Here is a 15,145-nt window from a genome sequence, read left to right as displayed (position 1 = left end):
CCGTTGCTCTCAACATCTTCGTTTTTTTTTTTTTTTTTTTTTCAGAGTGAGGAACACAACGCTTCAGTAAATACAAGCGCACTTGTCAACAAGCCGCTGTGATGTTGCAGGAATAACTGTCGCATAAAGGAACATCTTCGAGGGTGTACAGCGCAGCGGCAACAAAAGAGGAAACAAAAAGACGTGGACAATCCGAACTAGCCCAAACAACCACTTTAGTTATAAACGAACAGTTGCTATATTTTGTTGGAAACATCGCTGACCTGGTACATTCGATAGTCACGCTTACTGATATGATTAACGCTATAAGAACTTGATTGCCGCCCTTTAAATACCGGCGAGAACTCGCGAGCTGCGCTGTCACGCTGCGATCTGCCGCAAGAATCTCCGGCTGCTCTCCCCTACTGGTGGCGCCGCTGCGGTGGCCCGGAACACTAGGCGAGCTACGCCGTCTCCGCCGCATACGGCAGGCCGCACATGTGCGTTTCAGTACATACACCTTTCATATTCTTCCACTGTGGTCGAAGAGCGCTGACGACTGCAGCGCCTCCACGGGAGCAGCGGCGTCAGTGTTTGCAAGATGGTGGTGGTAGCGGTAGCAGTGGCTGTAGTGGCACTTAGTGGTCTGCTGGGGCAGCAGGGGTGCAGGGGTGTCGGCGCAAGTGTGGGTAGTGGGTAGGCAGTTGCCCCTCTGGTTAACTTCGCTCGTAGCAGTGCGAGTACCGCGCTTCCATGTGCCTCTGAGAGTGCGGACATCGCTGTGCTTTCCGCGCGTGCGAGGAATTTGTGCACGGGACACCGCGGGAAGGCCCGGAAAGGTGATCGTGCAAACCACGGCGCCGGCAGGCTACAGCGCACCGCCACAATGACGGAATATAAACTAGTTGTCGTCGGCGGTGAGTTTTTTCAGTCTTGTGGCTTTCACTTTGTGATCTCGCACTCATTTCTGCTTTTTCCGTTGCCACCACTAGTCGCGCAAGTGTTGTACGCTGTCGTGCCTTGGTGCGATACATCCACCCCTTCTGGTAGTTGCACACGGAATTTCTCGTTTGCCTCACTTGGAGCTTGTTATTTCGTTTGAACGCCTTTTATTTTTCTTCCAGAACTGCGATGTCCAAGCGCTTAACCATCCTTGTTGTTTCCCTGTCCGCCGTAGTTAGCCGAAAATCCGGTTGTTGTGGTACGCCGCTGTCGGCAAAACACGGTACGGCCTCGAACTAGCAAGACACGGACGGGGGCGCAGTACGTTGGTAGAACCACTGTGCGCGCTGGTGGAGAGAGCTAAGCATTAACCTCTGCGCTTGCAGTCTGCTCTCCGACGGCGTTGCTTTGTGCCCTCTCGAATCTCGTGAGAAAAAGCGCCCCTCTTAGCAAGAACGACCGCACATAAAAACGCACGGTAGAGAAAAAGCGAAGGGGAGGAGGAGCGGGTCTGACCGCGTGAGAACCTCCGCGATAAATTCGCGCAATAAAACATAAAAAAGAAGCGGCAGAGAGACGCTTGGGGGAATGGGGGGGTGCAGCGTTTTTTTTTTTTTCTCTCACTCTTTTTCTTGTCCGGTTGCTTTAAGGCGTTAGGCTTAAGTGAATAGGCCTAAGGTGAGGAAGCGAACGCCGGTGCTATCCGAGGTGGTCTTTCGCAGTGTGTGATGACTCGGTTACTTGGTATTTTCACATCTCGTCGCGCGCGGCTTATAAATATGTGTCGCGCGGATATATGTGTGTGTGTTTTATGAACTCTACTCGGGAGACACTCTTCCTGTTTGAGCTTTACCCAGGTGGAATAAATATTTTTACGAAGCTGCATTCGCCGCCCTCACGCTTCTTTGTTAACGATATTTTGTGCGGCTAGTTTCTTGTCTGTGACGCCACTTCGCGACATACTCAGCTGCGCTACTTCGACTCGCGCGTGTCAGTTCATTCAGAAGCGCCCCCTCTGTCAAATATTCTTGGCAACTTTCTTTGTTGGCGCTGTCGAGCATCCCAAAGACAGCGATGAGATTGCTCGTGAACAATCGGCGTCGGTTTTAGCTTAGGTGTTTTTTTTTTTTTTTTTTTTTAGTGAGTGCAATCCGAACATGGCATGCAAAAGCCTCACCGCTGGCACGCACTACGCTGTAGAAACCAAATGGCCGCGTTTTCTGGTGGTCCGTTCGTTTGCAGCCTGTGAGCAGAATGAGCGCATCGCTATTTGAGCGTGGCGAGTGCGGATGGCAGAAATGCATTGTCAAAGCCTGCTGCATGCTTGTGGGTCAGTCGGCAGTTATGGAACGTGAAAACAAAAGGTTGCAGCGGGTCTGCACCAATGTCAGCATCACGGCAGTTCTAGGACCTAGCGGAGAACAGCGATGACAAATCGCTTGTTTATCCACGCAGCGCCTTGTACCTCTTTCGCCATTCGTTTCTGTGTGGTTTATTCATTTTCTGCTCAGGTGTTGATTCAGCATAATGGGTCTCGTGGATGTATCCTCAGTCGATATGAAATCTGACATTGTAAACTTGATGCCGCAGTTGCTGTGCAGCTAGCAAAACATTTGACACCTCCCAGCACATTAGAACTGCAGACACTAGGAATGTGCACTTAACACCTGCAACCATCTATTTAACACAGTGCATTTAATTTGTTCCAAGTTTGCTAATGCGGAATCTGCTCGAATTTGTAGTTAGTTTTTTACTCGTAAGCTATTACGGCAGGGTTGTAAAATTCTTTAAATTGCATGGCCAATAAACCCAAATGCTGTCTGTGGCTCGGACATGTACAGTGGTGACAAAGTTGGGGCAGCAAATTATAAAATTACTTTCCTAAATCGGGCTCATTTTTATTAAAAGTAAAAGGTCACCACCTTACAATGGTAATGGCTTCTTTTTCACGTTGTTGCTTAGAAATAAAAGCAAATAAACATTAAGTTGGCAAAATCATGCGTGAAGAGTGTTAAAGTAAATGGTCATAATGCAGCTCGAGATATAAAGAGAATGAGCCACACTATATATTTCCATATGAGGCTGTGATGTCAGAGATTTGCAGGTTCACAATAGAAAAACCAAAGCACAGATGAATTATTGTGGTCACAAAGATACAACAGGGGTGTGTGGGCTGCGCTATGCTACGTGGGATTCACATTGATGAAGATGATGCACATATGCGGTAGCTTGTTGTATATTTACTATTGAGGCACTGATTGTGGCGATAGCTTTCATACTGCATTAATGATTGCCTTGTCTGGAGGAAAAGTTGGTTGACTGCAGGCTAATCCAATTTCCAAAGCTTTCTTTAGAACTTAAGTCTTATTACCTGGACTTTGAAGCTTTTCATAAGTCTCATGGGTCTCTCTGCCTCCAAAAGATGTCATTTATTTTATTTTTTTCTGAATTACTTCGCAGCCAAGTCTTCTGTGGACATCAGTAGTTAGGAAGCTATGCTGGCTTACCTCGACACGAACCGTTGTGTAGCATTGAGGCTGAAATTGTGTACGTTATTTTGAGCTAGCCCAGTTGTTTTAAGCGGAGGTTCATTGGTGTCGTAATGATCGTAATGTCGTAATGGCTTGCAAACCACGGGCTCCTTAAACATTTAAACAATGTGGCCTGGTGACGTATAGCAAAAACGGCACTGCCTTAACTTTGCCTTCTGGACAGAGGTGCCTTCTGTCAGGCACTCGGGATTCAGTAGCAGGGCTGATATAAAACGGGCACTTTTTCAGCTGCTGCGGAAGGATGTTGGAGTGATGGATGCTTTGTGGTCTGGACCTCAAGCCTGTGCTCCGTTAAAATAATGGCGGTGGCCAAGCAGCACCACTCTCCTAGTGTTCTAAGGGCTTTGCGATAGGTCTCTAGTTTCTGACACTTTGCACGAGGTGGCAGTGGGGTAGTGTGGTTCTCTTCTGCTGCTATGCCCCATGTGCAAGTACATAGTTGAGGACAGTTAAGAGGAAGAAGCGTTAGCAAGGGGGCCAACTCCAATGCTGCCTATTGAAATACATGTCATTAGACAACCGCTGAAGGGGGCAATGTGAGTGAAATTTGTTGCCTTTGAATTACATTAAATTATAGTGACTGTAGGAAGCAGAATTTGCATTTAGGGCTTTGAATGGTTTACAAAAATTGCCAAGACAAGGTAAGTTAAAAAAAAAAAAGGTTATGGAAAGGACAAGTTGTCTTTATGTCCCCTCTCTGTGATTGTGTTTTTGGGGCTAAATTCATTATTTAAGGCTTCTGTTTAGGTCGTTTACATCTTGGCTATTTGAGAAAGAGCTTCACATTGTGGTGCACAATGGATTACTGTAAGCAGTTTCCGTTGCTTTAAGCGGACTTTATGTCTGTGCACACATCATTTCAGTGTGGTTAACCTGACACTGCTTTGTATTCCTTACAGTGGTTCATGGGCGATCGCTTTTGGCGACTAAGTGCGAGGCTGCGGGCATGTCACAAGCATGCTATGGTTCATAGCTTTGCTACATAGCTTTGCTTTTGTTATGTAGAAAAATTTGCTTGCACACAGGGATGGGCAGATATACTTTTAAATTTTATCATGGTATACATACAGGGTGGCTAGTGAGGTGGAAGTGTTTGAGATACGAGATACTACAGTAGCAAATGTGATACCATTTGTATCTTAAAGGGACACTGAAGAGAAACACTACGTCCGTTCAGATTTATAAAGTTTTCATTGAAAACTGTATGTTTGTTAGTTTAGTGATAACAGGTGATACGCTGGAAGTTGTAACATACCCTCTAAGGAGCGTTTTTCCGCAATAATTTTTCAAATTAACTCATTCATAGCCGAGATAGAAATATTTTAAGTACTGCGAAGCTATTATTTCAGGAGGCGAGCGTCACTCCTTGCAATTGCCCCATCTAGCCCCTGCAAGCGAAATTCCTTCCCCGCGTTCTCCCGTGCTGGAGGATCGCGTGACGAATACATCACGAGCCCTGCCTTCGTTTATTTTTTTTCTCTCTCACGTTTTTGCTGAGTGGCACACTTCCGGTGATGGTCTCGTGCGTTTGTCTCGTTTTGCAGAGTGGCCGATTGTGTGTGCTCTGCTTGAGAACACCTGACTTAGCAGTACAGTGCTACATGAACTCTTGAGGCAGACGCGAGAGGATGAAAGAGCATGATAGCAGCACTGGAACATGGTAGAAAATAACATGCCTTCGTTCCCTGCGCTTGTGACTGCACGGCGTGAGAAGTAGTTGATGAAATAGTACATATCTCTTGCTACAGTATGAAGTAAAACAAAAACACGCAGACATTTGGTTTGTGTGTTTTATTATTTCTCAGAAGTTTGTCTATTGAAGCAACAGATTAAACAAATAGCTAATGTTTCCTCAAATAATTCTTGAAGTCGCGTGTCACTTGTGCGATTGACGTCGACTCTCTGGATGGGAGCCCTTCTCCTGAAGGGCTAATGGCATATGGTTTCAAATTTAAGGTCTTTCTGCGGCACGTAGGGATGTAATACTTTGCAGGCACGATCATTAGCGCGTATTGTATGCACTGCGCTTGTCAGCTCAAATTGGCCAGGCCTGGTGAGGGGCCCTTTAAAGAGATGATGTGGCAAATTTCGCAACAGCATATTTTTAGTTTTAATATGGGTTTTAATATAGACATAAAAGTACTGTAAACATAATAAATACATATATGGGTTTTAATATACATTTAAGCACATTTATCATAGGAGTCCAGTGACGGGAGCGCAGAGTGCATGGCTGATGCCATGCTGCTCTCCCTCAGGGGGAGAGGGCAGTGCGAGGGCTCACCTTCCCGAGTGCTCCACCTCCTGTAAATGCTGGTCGGTGTTTGATGACGCATGCGTCTTTTCAACCACCACATAAACGGGTGAAAGAGGCCCAGAAAGCTATTCGCTTTTAATGCTCTTGAGAGGCTGCTGTCACACGACATGAGATCAGTGCCATGGGAGCTGCCACAACTTTACAATTTATTGTTATTTATTGTTAATAACTACATTGGGGAACAGATGAAAAATTTGCCATCTTATTTTACTATGTTAAACAGCTGCAAGCCATGTAGTAACTCTATAGCGCACTGATTCCTCAAACATGCACCAAATGTTATTTAATGTGACTACTTCAATATGCACACAATGTGCAGTAGGCTTCCCTAAAGCAAGATGTGCCTAGCAGACTCCTCCGTACATCTGGAAAATTGGATGTCGTGGTCATGTATCGCACGCCGTTGCACAAGAGTACGAAATTGAGCTAGTTGTTTTGTGAATTGCATGCTATAAATGGTGCAGATAACAAGACGAGAAGACATCTGCGCTGACAACATAGGACTCTGCACTTTTGTCCCATCGTTATTTCTTGTTCTGTTTACTGTGCTATTAAAAAATTACGTCAGCCAGCTTAATGCAATGGTCACATACTATGTACTGTGTTTCTGAAATCTGGACGTGTGCCGCGTTTGACATGGCCTGTTCCACTGCTGTCGCCTATCTCAATGTGGGGCACCCTTCTCCGCTCTTACCGGTTGATTGCCTAGTGGGCCCAGCTTTCGCAGGATGAACACAATGTGGCCCAGACTGGGCTTAGCAACCCTTGTTAATGATCTTGCATGACCACCACCACCTCAGATTTCAGGATGTATGGAGGAGTCCTGCTTGACACGGCACAAGGCTGCACTCAACCTTGTGTGTCTTTGATTGATTGTATTGTAAACATTTGAGAATTGGAGGCCTGACACTGTGTTTGTCAAGTCCAGAGCTACCTCATAAAACAAAGTGAGACAAAAATTCTGCACGTATTCCTTTAGGAATTGTCCACGTTTGCAGGATGTTTTGCTCACTCTGGCACCTAGTTCGTGTGTGCAATGTTGCTTTGTGGTTAACAACTTGCCTATTGATAAACTACTAATTGGTCATGACGCAAGTAGAAAGAAAATGTAATTGGCTATAAGTAGTCCTCTACAAGTTTGACTTGGTTTGATACTTGGTATGTGTGAACTTTCTGCACTCTGTCTTAATGCCGAGCACACTTTGAAGACCATGCATGCTGAATGGGCTTAAATAAACTCGAAAGTCTGTATAAATAGTCTGGCCAGGAAGAATTGGCCCCCATACAAGAGCCCTACTCACAATGCAGTGGTAAGCAGGGAGGGTGCAAGGTTATATCTGTTTGAGCACATGACGTTGAGTGCGTGCGTAAATCGGGTTAGTTTCTGTTGTTTTGATTCAAAGTTCGTGCAGTTGTCTGGTTAAATAGCAACTCAAGATATGGTCTTGCATAAGTTGAGCATGCGGTCGGGCAGCGGTAAATTGCACCGAGTTAGGTGCAAACGTTTGCAAATGGTTGATTTCCACGGTTTCTGTAGATCCAAAAGCAAAGTCCAGTGTGGACCATCTGAACCGCCATAAATGGAAGAATCGCCAGATTATCTTAAAGCTTGCATGGCACTGACCCATTTGCCATGACAAGTTCTCTTGTACTAAGGTCTGAATTCAGGCGTGTATACTCCGTTTCAGTAGTTCCGTGCAGCAGTGCCAAGGCTACTGGACCCGCGAGTGCCAATTCTTGTGCATCGAGATGTAGTACCACAGTTTGGAACCTGTTGGACTAAATGGCCTTGACAAGTGGTCTTGTCAGCAGCTGTTTACATGGGAGCTTCTCTGCTCGTTGCAGGGCGGTTTATTAGGAAATTTTCCTTTGTTCTTTAATAAAATATTCATTGAGGCTGTATGATACTGAAAATAGTTCTCCACTTGTTCGATTGAAAACGTGCAGAGAACAAAAATAAAATTTTATGCAACGCCGCGGTACAGACAATAGTTTGCATTTAAAAAGTACAAACAGTTACTTGATTTGGCAGTGGCGGAATTCATACGTATATTCGGCACAGCCAAAACCCCGCAGAGGGCTTTCTCCTGGTTAGTTTGTGCGGTATCGTTCCAAGTTGCTCTTTTATACAAAAGAAACGAATAAGTTGATGTTGAGCATGCTTAGAACAGTGTGGAAGAAGTGTGCTAAACATGCAAGAATTCTAATTAAGAAAACGGCTGCACTTACGAATGTCGGTGAGCGCACTGTGCACAAGTGGATATTACAAGAGGGATTAAGAGATGGCACCACCATCCTGCATGACACGCTGGTTGCGTACTCCTTCTGAACCCTCCAATTTCACTGTCTCTGCTACCCTCCTTCTCCTCTGTATTTTGAAATCGCAATTATTTTGGGTGTCGGAGTGAATACGCTATTGCAGCAGCTGATCTCGCTACGCTGCGCAGTTGCAGTCTTCGTAGATGGTACCACTGCCTGCACTCTCCGCTAGCAGCCGACAGGGCACGTAAAAGCACCTTTAAGATGTGTTCGCCCCCCCTGATTGGTCGAGAAGCCTGTAGCTTAAACTTCCACAATGCTGCATGGAACTACTGAAACAGGTTAACCTATAGGTAAGGCAACATCTTTGAATGAAACAGTGCAAAAGACAGCGAGGGGTGCCACTTGTCCGTCCTTTACTCTGTTTTGTTCAACAATGACTGAGAGCAAGGGAAGCCTCAGCTTGGAGCCAAGCATTTTGACAGTGGTGGGGCAGCGCTACACTGACGAAGGTGCACGCAGGAGAAGACCTTCGTCCGCCACCGTGAACCAACTCTGTCCCAATGCAGCTCTACGCTGAGGCTCCTCTGCCTTGCCTTTTGTATTTTAACCCACATTGTAGCTTCAATGTTTGTAATATCATTTAACGTGAGGTTGCACAAAGCAAAAAGAACAAGGATGTTTGTTGTGGGTGTCCTATTCTCTATACACTGGTGCCTCATTCTTTCGTGCAATTCTGTTGCAGCGGGTGGCGTTGGAAAGAGTGCCTTGACAATCCAGCTCATACAGAACCAGTGAGTCTTCCATTTTTTTTTCGTTCCACTATGAAACGTGCTATGGCCTTGAGTGTGCATTCGAGAACAAGCTCTGTCCTCACTGCATTGGAGCAGGGAAAGCTCACATTGGTGTTGTGTGCAAAACTTTCCTGCAAGATTGGTTGAAAGCACATTGCATATCTGGTAAAGTGTATGCAAGAAATGCAGGCACTGCTCTCCCTTAAATTGCACATACACATCGAGATTTCATTTATTGTAATTTTTTTGTGGGAGCATGAATCTGAACGTAATTTTCACAGGAAAATGCCTTTCTTGTAAAACAGAACTTGTGCCTGCCTACCACTGTTCTGAGATGATAGTATGACATCAGCATTCACTGTGCTTTGGTTGATTGTTAAGCATAGTTTCTATTTTTTAAATTTTCTTGAAGAACGCATGTATGAAGAAGTGATATTGCTTCTTATGTAATTAGTTTTACATCATTCATGAACTTGGTATCAGTGAAATGTTACCATTAGTTTGTTCCGTGATTTGGTGGTGTTGAAGTCTATTGACAATTTACTCGAATGTCTGTGCTGGTTAAGGTTAATTTTCCTGCTTCTGGAAAATGTTTTTCATTAATAAAATATCGCAAGCTCATTATTGAAAAGTCAAAGCAGTAAACGGAAAATAAGATGCCCCAGCACCAATTGCACCATCATATTGCCACGTCTGGTTTACATTTGTTTAGCCCATAATCACTATTTCTGACGATGTGAATAGTTTGGTAGAGCTTAATGCTACTGTACAAACATGCATTAGCCGCTTTGTTCCACTTAAATTGGAGAAAAGAAATGATGTACCACGGTTGGACTAGAGATATCTTTCATCTTTCTCGCCACCTTGCTAGACTAAGGCGACAAAGATGCACTGGCGACTCCCGTGCAGTCACCTGGTTCTACGCTGTTAAGGAGGACCTTTAACGCCATCGCTTTACCCAGTAAAATCAAATCCTAAAAATATTGTGACGTATTGGGATGTCTTTCCAGACGAACTTAGAACCCAACAAGTGATGTGTGCACTAATAATTCTTATGTCATTACAACTGCCTTCAGCATGTATTTTCATTCAGTCTATCTGTGGCTAACTACGAGATTCCTCCTTTCAGTTCAGACGCACTGTGTAATTAATGAATATTCTCCAGGTCTCTTAAATATGGTTTAAACTTAGGTTCAAAAGGGTTGTGGTTTAGATAACATTCATAATCCCTTTCTCGTTCAGTGTGCACTTTGGTCCCGCAGGTTCCTTACAGTGATGTTTCATAAATCAAATGAGTTCCGTTCTTTCAGCATGGAAAGTAGCGAAAGTAATCCCATTGCACAAGTCTGGGAGTAAACATGGATCTGTCCAACTACAGACCAATTTCTTTAGCCTCTAGTTTCAGTGAACTTAGAACATGTAATCTACAAACTTATTGTTGAATTTCTTGAAGCACAATATTTTGTCAGCATGGATTTCACAGTGGCCACAGCAGCATTACACAAGTATTTGAATTCGCTCACATCATCTGCTATTCTCTAGACATAGGTCTTCAAGTCGATGCTATGATTGTAGACTTTTCAGTATTAGGCCCACTTCTCCATCTCCTGTATATAAATGACCTGCCAGTCAACGTATCAGCTAAAAACTGTTTTTACGCTGATGACTGCCCTATGTATTACACCAGTAGCAGTCATGAAGATCGCAGTGTTCTAAATCTAAACAAAGCATTTGCCAACTTTTGTACGTGTAATAATTAGCAGATGAACTTCCGTAAAACAGTCTTTATGTTCTTCTTAACATGCACCACATGTGCTTCACTTATTGTTTCGATAGTTTTCCTTTGGAAAAATATCTTGATATTATATAGTAGCTTGGCATTCTCTTTACACACAATTTTTCATGGTCGAAACAAACTGATGCAACTCTTAGCACGCCTTGGTTACTTAAAGCATTCACTGCGCTCAGCATCTAAGGAAGCCGAATTACTCAGTTATAAAAATCTAGTGCGGTGCATGTTAGAATACGGCTGTGCCATTTGGAGCCGATATTTGAAATCTGACATGAAAAAACTGGAAGCTGTACACAAAAAAAAAAAAAGCCGTTCAACTTTTTTTCTTGAACATTTTTTCCCTTGCAGAATGGCATCGTGTAGAAAGTAATAAATTTTGTTACACTACTGTTACCATGGAACGTTGCTCATCTTCTGAATATGTAAAGTTCGTCACAACATCTACCACAAGAAATTTTCACCGCCTGAATATTACACCACTGTACGCCAGGACTGACAAATTTCAATATAGTTAACTTCCCTGAACCATTGAAATCTCAAACTAGTTGCCCCCTCACATTCGTAACTTGCATTTAACGAGTTTGTTGCTGCAATCAACGGTTGCTAACCTTGTGCTTCTTAGGATCGCAGTCGAGGACAGCAGAAAACTAGGTGGGGTGATGAAGTTAGGAAATTTGCAGACGCAAGCTGGAATCGGCTAGCGCAAGACAGGGGTAATCGGAGATCACAGGGAGAGGCCTTCGTCCCGCAGTGGACGTAAATATAGGCTGATGATGTTGATATAAGGTGAGGGTATGCTGGGATCCAGTAGTTGAACAGGAACTTGTAGGTTGAGGACGAACGTACGAAGAAAACAATACTTTATTTCCTACATTTCGGCTGAGGTCTGGCCTTCGTCAGGGAATACATGAAGCGGTAGTCATGTATTCCCTGACGAAGGCTGGACCCCAGCCAAAACATGGGAAATATAGTGTCTTTTTTGTAGGTGCGTCCTCAATCTACAAGTTCCTGTACATATGATATGGCCTGTGTTTGGGGTCACATCAGGATTGACCTGGTTGTGGTGAATACGGTGTAAAGCCGGTCTGGTTGTCTGTTACTTAGGGATTTTCAATAAATATAGCAAAGGAAAACCTAGGAGTAGCAGTACATTCGAAAGAGCTGCACCTAGGTGCAGGTCAGCAGTGGCTGCAGAACTGGGCTGTGCGTGTCTCCAGTTTTCTGTTGCAGAAAGGGCTGCTGTACAGACAAAATGTTGAAAGGGGGATGCCAAGAGCAACAGTAAAGAGCCTTTCGAGAATAGCAAGAAACTACAAGAGATGCAAAAATGAAAGATGGGTGTCCTTAACACTGCAGCTGACAGTTTTGACTGCGTCCGTATGGGCCTAGTTATCGATAAAGATGGACTGCATTGCATTCTAAAAGAGCCAAATACTGAACTTTTACTGCATGGCACTGGCCCAAATGCAAGAAAATATTTTTTGAAATCCATGATCTTACACTTAAGACCGGCACTCTGGTTTTCAGGTGAAATATTTAGCTCCTTATAAATAACTTCTTACCGTGAAATTAGTGCAAATAGTTTCGAGACTACTTTGTCAGTCTTGAACTAATGCTCTCATTGGTGTCCCTTTAACAAGAAAATTTCAGTATCTATGACCATTTGACATCGACCGGAGTGCAGTGGGTAAGAAATTCAATACCATTCGCTGTCTCGCTGGCATCATACCTCATACGAGCATGCAAAGAGAAAAGAGCCCCTGATTGAAGCTCATTTTCTATTTAGAGCGATAGCTCTACTACTCCAGGTACAAACCCAGAAAATGCCTGCTTCCGTAAATCTGACCTTCAAGCTCAGCCAAGGTCAAACTGGGACTTAGCCTGCCACTACTGGCGGCTGCTTCATATGCCATCTGGGCGCCCTTATCTTGAAAGTGATCAGTGATGTGGACTAAGTGCGCTGAGTGCTGGTAGCTTCATATGTGCATGGTTTCGAGGCTTAGTTGCCATTGAAGCGAGACGCAGCATGAAGGTCAATTCGCTCGCTGCTGCTGCCGCAACGAGCAGCATCTCTGTGTTGTCTTGTGGTGCAATTGTAGATGCGGAAGTTGCTGAAGGTGATGAGCAGCGTCTGTGTCCTTTCTGAAAGCAAGCAAAACCTAATTTTGGCATTTTTTCTTTTTTCAGCTTTGTGGACGAATACGACCCGACAATAGGTGAGCAGACGTGCACTGGGGCATTCTGATTGCTACTGTGGCCTACACCCGACTGACTGCACAGTGCCATATAGTCACACTCATACTTAACAAGCCACATAAGTGCCATTTTGCTTTCCCTGCAGATTTCTGGTGGGGGGTGCCTTGAGTGTGCTGTGTGTTCCTTACAAAGCATTTGATGCTTGCTCCCAGCAGCCCATGCGTGAAGCCACTATATTGATGTTTTCATTGTTTGGGCTATGTCTGATGGCCACTGCCCTCTTGTGTTTTGTGAGATGTATGTCTCTGTTGCTCACAATGCATGTTTCTTTCACAGAATGCATGTAAATTTTTAATGCTACTGCTTTCATGTAGTGCTGCACTGAGCATTGTCTGTTCTGAATTTCTGATAATGTAGGCAGTTGCATCCCGTGAAAACTTATCCACGTTCAGTAGGAAGCTTGCTAAAGCAGAAAATGTGCCAAGAACAAAAGTATAAGGGGTGGCGAGTTCTTGCAATGTCCCGAAGAGGCCTCCTCTAGGTTCACTCTTTCAGCAACACGAGCGATGGCTTGACATGGAGTCAGCAAAAGTTAGGTGAAAACAAGCCACTGCACATTGTGCAGGAAAAGTGCTGGAAAAGTAGGCACTTGCCCTCCCCTCTACACTTTTTTTACAGCTGTCTCGTAGTCCGTCAAGTGTTAAGCAAAACTGTTCCTTAATTTAAAGTCGAATGTCTTGCAACAAATGTCTTTACAACGAAATGACCTGAAAAATCCAAGGTTGTTTATTAGAAGTGAAAATAAGGTTCTTCAGTAAGGCCTAGTTGGTCCATATTTATAACTGAGGTTTTAACAGCGCGAGTAAAACAAGGACACGAAGAAACAAATACTACAGACAAGCGCTGTATTTATGCTTGTTTGTGGTATTTGTTTCTTCGTATCCTTGTTTTATTCGCGCTGTTCAAACCTCAGTTCTAAAGTTAGATCCTCAAATTTTGGGCTGGAACTCCAGCACCGGTCATGTGCGACATCATGGATTTCAAAGCACGATTTGAAGTTTTGATAAGTTCACTTTGGCTCCATTAAGGCCCAATCGCAAGGAGCAGATTTCCGACTGATTTTCGGCATCAGCGCCGGCCGGCGGCACGCGGTGTCGACGCTCAACGAGGTTTATTGACCACAACCACAAGAGACTCTCGGCTTCGACATATTTCAAGAGTGGCGCAATGTGGCCAGATCTTCCCTTCTTAATGGTCGCAAATTTACCCGGACAGTTTTGCAAAATGATGGGCTAACGGAACAATTGTTTTACTTTGTAAGGACTTATTGTAGTTTTAAAATTTCATAAAAATTGTCCCTAGCTCTAGCGTAAATATATACGGTATTTTTTCTGGTGTCTGTACTGAAACACGTTGCACCAGTGACATAGCATCACCAGCAGCTGTCGTGCTCGCTATAAGTGTGCACTTTGGCATTCCTTGCACGTTCCTGTCCGGAAAGACTACATCATTATCTATGATACCATACAAAGCTCCACCATGTACCATGGCCGGAGCATGTGTGAGCGATTGGCTGCTTAGGACGCGTACGAGGCACTTGCCGATGGCAACGCCGGAAGCTCGCTTTGTAAATGGCCTCCGAGCTCGCTCACATGGCACGTCGCGCCGTGTCGGAGGCCATAGTTTGTTTGCCTCTTGCTTCTACCGCCACTTCCGCCGTCGGCGCTGCAGTCTGGCATACTCTAGGGTGCCTCGATGCGCTCGCTCGTCTCTGGGGCCTCGCACATCGAGGCACTCTAGCATGCTCGGTCTTGGGGCGCCGAGTGAGCGTGAACTGGTGGCGGCATTGTTCTCAATGCCGCCCGAAAATTCGTCGAAGATTTCTCCCTTGTGGTTGGGCCTTTAGAATACAGTCTAGTCCACGTTTATCAGTAATGAATTAACAGACCAGAGCAGACACCACCAAGACCTGGTGCTGTAAATTCAAGGCACTAACCACCCATCTTTCATTCTTGAAATTGTAAAAGAGCAATTCTAGAGCACCCGTCCCGCGTTCTTCCTCATCTGCGTTTTTTGGCGCTGTTTTAAGATGAATGAAACAGCCCAACTTAATTTTTTTTTCTATAGTGTCTAGCAGTGTGCCAATAGTAATTTTTAGACCGAGTCGAATATGAATCGAAATAGAATATATTTGTACATTTCTAGAACAAAGTACAGCTGTTTTCACCATTGATATACAATGTTAGCAAGATATTCCTCTACATTGCATGCTATCAATCATTGCTTATAAAAAAAATGGAGCATTAGGCACAAA

The 15,145-nt window shown here is 44.4% G+C and overlaps 1 protein-coding gene across 1 annotated transcript in view; it reads left to right on the top strand.

Annotated features, from left to right (window-relative positions):
- The first annotated feature begins 609 nt into the window (after positions 1 to 609).
- The window catches only part of LOC119433694 (GTPase HRas-like), a 47,161-nt gene continuing 32,625 nt past the window's right edge, over positions 610 to 15,145 (top strand). The window contains 3 exon segments of the mRNA XM_037700948.2: positions 610 to 896; positions 8,795 to 8,843; positions 12,823 to 12,851. Of these exon segments, the coding sequence (XP_037556876.1) occupies positions 866 to 896; positions 8,795 to 8,843; positions 12,823 to 12,851 (109 nt within the window). The 5' untranslated portion in view covers positions 610 to 865.

This window comes from Dermacentor silvarum, chromosome 11, assembly GCF_013339745.2.
Source record: "Dermacentor silvarum isolate Dsil-2018 chromosome 11, BIME_Dsil_1.4, whole genome shotgun sequence".
Lineage (NCBI taxonomy): Eukaryota > Metazoa > Arthropoda > Arachnida > Ixodida > Ixodidae > Dermacentor > Dermacentor silvarum.
Note: the sequence above shows the minus strand (reverse complement) of the source record. Positions and strands in the feature narration are given on the sequence as shown.